This window comes from Panicum virgatum, chromosome 3K (assembly GCF_016808335.1).
Source record: "Panicum virgatum strain AP13 chromosome 3K, P.virgatum_v5, whole genome shotgun sequence".
NCBI classification, from domain to species: Eukaryota; Viridiplantae; Streptophyta; class Magnoliopsida; order Poales; family Poaceae; genus Panicum; species Panicum virgatum.
The window spans coordinates 41,840,985-41,849,026 of record NC_053138.1 but is presented as its reverse complement, the minus strand read 5'-3'; the positions used below and the strand labels follow the sequence as shown (position 1 = coordinate 41,849,026).

The window sequence follows — 8,042 nt, the reverse complement described above, 5'->3', positions numbered from 1 at the left end:
TTCCTTCCTTCACCCTCGTGGCATGGCAAGCAATCGCAGTCGGATGGAATTGCTGCCGATTCTGTGGCTTGCTCGTTTTCTTCTCTTGCGGCGAACATGCTCTGCCCCAGCTAAAATTTTGGGCAAGCTCCGCCACTGATTGTACTTGAGATGTAGATGTCAACCTCCTCAAAAGATATGTTGGGGGCAGCTTTCCATTGCCATTTCCTAAGAAACACCAGAGCCTAGAGGACGTGCCACCGAGCTGCAACTTGGAGGTTTAGATGTCTCCAGCATGTTGTTGTAAGCCAGTAACTAGCGGTGGCATTTCATTAGATGCAGGTCCTGTTTAGTTCTCAAAAATATTTTTATAGTACCTGTCACATCGAATCTTCGGACATATGTATAGAGCATTAGGTGCAGTTAAAAAATAACTAATTACAATACAACTGTTTCATACAAGATGAATTTTTTAAACATAATTAGTTCATAATTAGACATTAATTGTCAAATAACAACAGAATATGCTATACAATGTACCAAAATTCAAATTTTTTCGCGAACCAAACACAGCCTCATCCACCAACTTGCCTGCATATTCAGTACTTCTGAATGCCCCAGCATCGTCGATGGGAGAGGTCAGCTAGATGGAACAGCAGTGGAGGCAGAGCACACGCGGGTGAGGCCGAGTGCAGCCGCATGGTGTGTAGGAGCCACGATTCACGAGTTGGCACTCTCATGTGAAATCTGCAGCTGAGCGGGTGGAGTAGGGGTGGTCGCCGCTCCGCAGCGTACGTCTTCTTTGCAGTCCAGCCGTCGGTTGGACGACGGGCAAGCAGCGCTGCGCCACTGCGTCTCCCTCGAAGCAGAGGCAGAGGAGCTCCACGCTCACGGGGCTCCATGGACACCATCTCGTTCCCGGCAGGTGGGTAGATGGAGCAGCCTCAGACCCTCTTGGAGCCCGTGATGACATTTGCACAGTCTATTAGAGCAGTGTGGGCAGCATGCGGGAGAGAGATGGAGAGCCGAATGAGGCACGCTAGCCGCGACGCCAGAGCGAATGGGCGACGGGCCAGGAGAGCTCGGGAGACTTCGGGAGAACGCATTCCAACCGCGAGATCAAGATCGCACGGGTAAGAATTAGGGATGACGTGGCTGAGGGAGCAGTCGATTTTAACCCAATTCCAGGGTCAGCTTTCGTCTTTTAAAGAAGATTTGCTACAAGACAGTGAAGCCAATATTCTATTCAATTTAATTGAAGAGTGATGCAAAAGGATAATATTATCCTTTGCTACCTTATTCTCTCCAAGGGTCCTTCCTCCTCCCGCTGAACCAACGTATGCATAGCTTTTCATGGTGCACATATTCCACCAAGGTATGACCCCTTCCAAAAAGCGGCGTAGGGCTTGCAAGCGGTTGGTGGCTCCAACTAGAACTAAAAGGTGATTTTTAGTTTTGGTTGGTGGTTCCAACTGGGACTAAAACTCTCTGTAGCCTTCTACCTATTGGATCCGGGCCTAATAGGGATCGAGACTAATATGTAGGATCAAAGACCCTTGCTGTAGCAGTGGTGGTGGGTCCCGGCTTGTTTTATTTCGTCTCGGCACCATTATAGCACCCACTGAATTATCGGATATATTTGCCATACGAGGTCTATAAATCACCTCATGTGTTGTTCTCTTTTCTTTTCTCCTGCATTGTCTCCATTTCTGGCATCCCACCATGATCGGAGGAGGCCAATGGTCAGGCTGTCCGTACTCGTGATACTCTAAATTCACTCTATAAATAGAATATTTCATCCTAATCATCAAGATTCTCCTCTCTATATTCAGTTTTTCCGCATTCGTCATACTATATATGTCATCTCTATCCCAACTACCCATCAGTGAGGTCCACACGTCAGCCTCCCCATCCCTCTTTTTTTACTCCCACAAAATCTCTCTCCGATCTTTCTCTCCCCCTCGACTACCTCCTCTGCTCCTCCGCCTACCTCTCTCCGGTGAGCAGGGCCGACCGCCTCTCTCTCTCTCTCTGCGGCCTCGGCGGCGGCAGACCTGCACGCAGCGAGGGCATGCTCGTGGCGGCGCGGGGGGGGGGGGGGGGGTGCTCGAGCACGCCGGCGGGTGTGCGCCTGCCGCCGCCCTCAGCTCCTGCCTCCCGACGGCGGAGGCCCCTGGTCCACCACCAACAAGCACGACGGCCCTTGCCTCCCGGCGGCGGAGGGCCGGCCGAGCGGTGGCCGGCAAGCCGCGAGCGCGCGGCCCGCGCTCGAGACTGCGGTGGGCGGAGCGGCCGCCATGGCGAGGCAAAGGCGGAGGCGTGGGCGCGGCCACGGCGCTGGCGAGCGCGGGGCCGCGGCGCTGGCGAGCGCGGGACTGTGGCGCTGGCGAGCATTCGGTGTGGGAGGGGAGCAGGGGCGCGGCACCGCGGGGAGTAGGGGCATGGCGTCGGCGGCCATCCTCCCTCGCCGCCAGGGAGCAGGGGCGCGACGCTGCGGGGAGCAGGGACACAGCGCGGGCGGGCGGAGCAGGCGGCGTGCGCGCGCGGCGGCACAAACGATGCCTGCACGCGGGGCGGAGCTGGGGCCCGGCAGGCGCCTCCTCCTCCGGGCGGGCATGGGTGGCGCGGCCGTCCCCTGCTCCCTCGGATCCCTGCTGCTGCCCCTCTCGGAGGCGCCCCGCGGCGAGGCGGAGTGGCGCGGCGGGGTGGCCTCGACCGTTCTTCGTCCCCTGTGCCACCTCCCTCCCATGCTCCGGCGGCGGTGTCTGGATCCGGTGGCTCGTGCCCCGGCGGGACGGCGGCGAGCGCGCGGTGCAGCGGCACTCGAGCTCGGCCAGCGGCCCCTCCCTCTGCGGCGGCAGCTCCTCCCGCCCCTCCCGACGCGAAGCTGTTAGGCAGCGCGGGCCCGGCGCCATGGTGGCGGCGTAGCGCGAGGCCAGTACGAGCGCTCGATTTGGCGAGTCGCTCGGCGTTCGCAACGATTGCGGACACGATAGCTCGTACCGCTGCGGCGTTTTTACGCCAAACACGAACTAGAAATGGGTACCACGTGGGTTAGCGCATCCCGCTGCGGACAGCCTCAGTAACTAGCAGTCCCTCGAGAGAAAAGATACATACTGAAACTTGTTTTGCAGACACCATGTCACACAGCATGAGCCTGATGTCTTCCAAGCTCATAGCCCTCCAACCTTCCTTGGTATATTTACACTGCAAAAAGCAATGTCCACCATCCTCATTCAACCTCCAACAAACAGGGCATCTCGTGTCGGTGTTTTACCGGCAAGCTCTCCGAGGTATACCCTGAGGAGATTGATTGTCGGCAGGGACTCACCGAGTTCAGAACGCGATAGTTTAAGGAACACAAAGATTTAGACAGGTTCAGGCCGTCGGAGCGTAAGACCCTACGTCCTGTGTGGTGGTTTGTATTGCCTTAGGTGTTGTTCAATGTGTATCGTCTGCTATGGAGGTGTCCTTGTCCGCCCTTATATAATATGGGGGGACAGGGTTACATGGAAACTCCTAGTCGAGCACTATTAGAGTCCTAGTCTGATGAGGTCGGCCAGTTTTCTTGTACATCAACTAGTTCTACTTCTATTCGAGTAGTTACATTAGAGGTAGAGCATATCAATGTGCTACTCTCTACTCTAGAATATTCTACGTCTATGAGCAGTCCCGATGCCCCGGGTCTGACAAGACTCCGAGCTCTTCGTAGTCGAGTACTGCAGGCGTCGAGTACTTCCGAGTACTTCAAGTGCTTCTGGAACCCACCTTTCGAGTTTGAAGATGTTCACCGAGTGCTTCGTGTGCTTCGAGTCTTCCGAGTACTTTCTTGGCTGCAACGAGGCTATGAGGTGCTCAAGCCCCGAATTTTCCCTTCATATATGTTGCGTGATATACTCGCGCTCCATATGTAGTTGTCCCCGAGCCTTAGGTTGAACCGAAGGATTAGGCTGAGGGTCAAAATGGTCTTCTGGATCTTTCAAATTTCTCATTTGAAATTTATTATCCTTGAAAAAATATGCCATTTTTGTATGGCATATCCCGTAGCCCCCGAGCCTTGATCACAAATCCTGTAGCCCCCGAGCTCTTCTAATGAGCAAGGCTCGTCGGGACTAGTTAGTGTTACTGAGCTTATCAAGCCGAAGAAATTGTTGATCAAAAAGTCCTCTTGATAAAGACACGCCTACAATGTCCGAGAATTAAGGCCCAATCTTTCACAGTACAAAATCAACAATAATAAATCTCTTCTAACTTTCTAGTATTCTCATGAATATTGTTCAGGCCAACAAGAAGCAGCACCAAAGTAACCACGACAACGGTAAAAGATCTTATGGCGGCAGGAATTAATATCTTTTCCTCAACGAGCAACAGCAGCAGTGCAGATTAAACTCAGGCAACAGAAATAATAATTCTAGCAAGCAGATTTAGTTCTGAGAAATCCAATCGAAGCAGCAGAGAAATAATAGATGGAATTCAGATAACTCCACGGCAGATAGAGAGCATACAGTGCTTGCACGAAGATAAATTGATTTGACTTCAAGTGATTGCAGCCTCATAGCCTCGTTGCAGCCAAGAAAGTACTCGGAAGACTCGAAGCACACGAAGCACTCGGTGAACATCTTCAAACTCGAAAGGTGGGTTCCAGAAGCACTTGAAGTACTCGGAAGTACTCGACGCATGCAGTACTCGACTACGAAGAGCTCGGAGTCTTGTCAGACCCGGGGCATCGGGACTGCTCATAGACGTAGAATATTCTAGAGTAGAGAGTAGCACATGGATATGCTCTACCTCTAATGTAACTACTCGAATAGAAGTAGAACTAGTTGATGTACAAGAAAACTGGCCGACCTCATCAGACTAGGACTCTAATAGTGCTCGACTAGGACTTTCCATATAACCCTGTCCCCCCCAAGATATATAAGGGCGGGCAGGGACCCCTCCAAAACATCGAACAATACCAGAGGGAATATAAACCACCACACATGACGTAGGGTATTACGCTCCGGCGGCCCGAATCTATCTAAATCCTTGTGTTCCTTGTACCATCGCATTCTGATCTCGGCGGGTCCCTACTCATAACCACTCTCCTCGGAATATCCCTCGGAGAACCCGACGGTAAAACACCGACAGCTGGCGCCCACCGTGGGGCCTCTCGCCAACGATCGTCGAAAGAACTCGATGGCTTCTCTCGACGACTACCGGGTGCTCGAAAAAGGCACCTCCATTCACGTCGGCTCTTGGACCTTTATCGCCGACCGATCGGGCGCCTTCAAAAGCCGCTAAGCCGATCAAGATCCCCTAGAAGCTTCGGAAGCTGCAAAACGCCGAGAATTCGACGAGTTCATCGATCAACTTGAAGAAATTGAATTTTCGTACCTCAACAATGAAAACCGGATTCAACCCGAATTCGACGCAATCAGAACAAAGATGCTCTCCAAATTGGAAGAGGATTTGGAAAGACTACTGGAAGATTCCAAGCGGAAGACTCCCGTCCACGTCACTGAAACAAGTCTTCGAAAGAAAAAGTCAAAAATCAGCTTCAAGAAAACTACTCACAAAAAAAATCAATCAAGAAACACTTTTTCAAACATCGATGATATCAATAAAAAGATCTGATGAGGACATCACTCCTACGGATACAAACGACACTCCTCAAGATGATATACAAGGTCCTATTACTCGCGCACGTGCTCGACAATTGAACTTACAGGTGAGTTCGTTCCTAAGTAATGTTTATTGTGAATCTGAGAATAGATTGCTACCTAATGACTTAATTGTACTTAGGAATAAAGGAGAGGACCAGCAAGGGTGTGGAGAAGGCCTTGGAGGCGTGGAGGACCAGCAAGGACGTCCGGATCAAGATGGAGGCCCAAACCGATTCGACTTCGTTTCAGTTTCGGACTCCAGGAACAGGCCGCACTAAAACGGACGCCCAGGTTGCATACGGAGTCGGATTTGGGCGCACTTGATATGGATGGAAAGATAATTTCAAGACGCTTCCAATGGATCTGGTTTCAGGCTCAAATTCATCCGGAGTCGACGGAAATCGTCTGTGGAAGTTGGCGTCCAGAATCTGTCCCGGTGCTGCGTCACTGCTTTTGGGCCGATGGCCCGTGTATCGTGTTGGAGCCCAATAGGGGCGCGTCCAGGAGGTCTTGCGTGACCTAAACCCTTATTAATAGCCGCCTTCGCCATCGTGAGACTCGGGTTTTGCTTAGATTCAATCTGTCAAGAACAGTTGTCGCCGTTCATCGGTTTGTGAAACCCCAACTTGTGAGATTAATCATTCATCTGCAGAGTCACTTTATTAGAGCTGCGTTTCTTTCGAGTTCTTGCTTGTGTTCTTCGTTGCGCTTGCAGGGATTAGCCTTCTTGGCGAGGTCAACCGGGTTGTGACACGGTTGATAACCAGAGGAGTTGTGGTGCTAAGATTGCTGGATTCGGGTCTTAGGATCTGAAGCCGGATCAGTGTGTCTCGCTCCGCCTACAACGAGAGTTATCCAGAACCTGACGGAAGATCGGGAACCCACGTCCCCATTAAGATCGAGCATTGCCTCCAGAAAGCTGAAGACACGTTCGACATCAACACTTCTCTCGAAGAATTCTCCAACCAGTGGGCTTTCAACTCTGCAGAGCTGGAACAAGACCAAGCTTTCATCAAATATCTCAAAGAATTGGATGAGCCAATCCCCGAAGTCGAACTAGCGGACTGGTCACATGACATCGACCTGTTCATGGAAGGATTAAACAACCCCGACAAGCTTGAAACTCTCTGGGAACAGTCAAAAGCAAAGAAGCTGTGGGATGATTCACCAGATCAACATCTATCACAAACCCACCCTGCTGAAGACTCTGTTTCAATCAAAGACTACATGAGTCACTAGTGTTACGTTGTCCAAATTCCAAATTCCCCTACCCCGCAAGATGATCACTGCATACCGCAGATATATTCTTCAGAAGAAAGGGACAATTTGGACAAATATGACAAATTCATAAACAAACTCTCAGTTCGAATCAAAGGCGGATGGCCCCCAGCGGACCATGTCCCGTATGACGAAGACCTTCTCTGACACACTCTCGGATTCCCCCCCCCCCGAATCAAGTGAGTCAAGGAAGTCTACCCGGTTTCGGACATTAAAAGAAACTGACTCGTGCCACAACTCGATTCGGACAAGGGAGCCAATTCCGACAAGAAGTCGGTTTCTGCGATTTCTACAAAAGAAGAACGGCAGCCCGCAATTCAGAGAAGGCAGCAGCAACTCTCAGAAGACGAAGAACTACCATTTCAACAAGGTCTCCCACTCAAGAAAGACAACATCAATTCGAAAATTCGCAGCCATAACCGCGAAATTTTCATGGCTTTTCTTTCAGATGCTACAAACCGAAGAAGCGATCCTACAACACTGGAAGACTTGGACTACGACGAATTCCTCTCTGAACCAGAAATAACTGAAGCAACAGCAGCTAGCTACAAGAATCCTCCACCAGGAATCACAGTCACAGTCCATCTAGACAACAACCCGAAGATGATCCTCAAAACAGAGCATCATCAACAACTCAGCGACTCGTTCGACTACTCCAACAGTGACTTGCACAATGTTATCAACATTGGTCGCAATGCAAAAACAGTCATCATCAACAAAAGAGAAGATCATGGGGAAGTCGAAGCTTACAGTCCGACATCTAATTACCAAATACTTGATATTTATGGGTACAATTTATGAAAACGACGTCGCGACAAGATAGCACCTCCTTCTCAACCAAAGAAGTCGACGACTGATTCCACTCATCAAAAAATCCATTCAAAATGCTTCCTACATCCCAAAGGAAAGCACTCGAGCTTCCAATGCAGCACTCTTCGCAAAGCACTCGGAGCACCTCCAACTTCTGCCAACAAAGACAACAAAGATAAAGCCAACACGAGCAAATTCCATCTCAATGAGGAATCAAGCATGCCAGCTACTCAGAAAGAGTCATCTATTGGGCTTACCCCCGGTCTTACATCCAATAAAGGCTAGGGTGGGTTCGCCCGAGCTCTGACTCGAGTCATCTATTGGGCTTAC

At 50.9% G+C, this 8,042-nt stretch overlaps 1 protein-coding gene across 1 annotated transcript; it reads right to left on the bottom strand.

The window, feature by feature from the left end:
- Positions 1-923: 923 nt before the first annotated feature.
- LOC120700925 (translation initiation factor IF-2-like) lies at positions 924-2,894 on the bottom strand. The gene is made up of 2 exons (XM_039985122.1): positions 2,111-2,894; positions 924-961 (listed from the first exon to the last, which is right to left on the bottom strand). Exons 1-2 carry the CDS (start codon positions 2,892-2,894, stop codon positions 924-926), a joined length of 822 nt encoding a protein of 273 aa, XP_039841056.1.
- Positions 2,895-8,042: the final 5,148 nt, after the last annotated feature.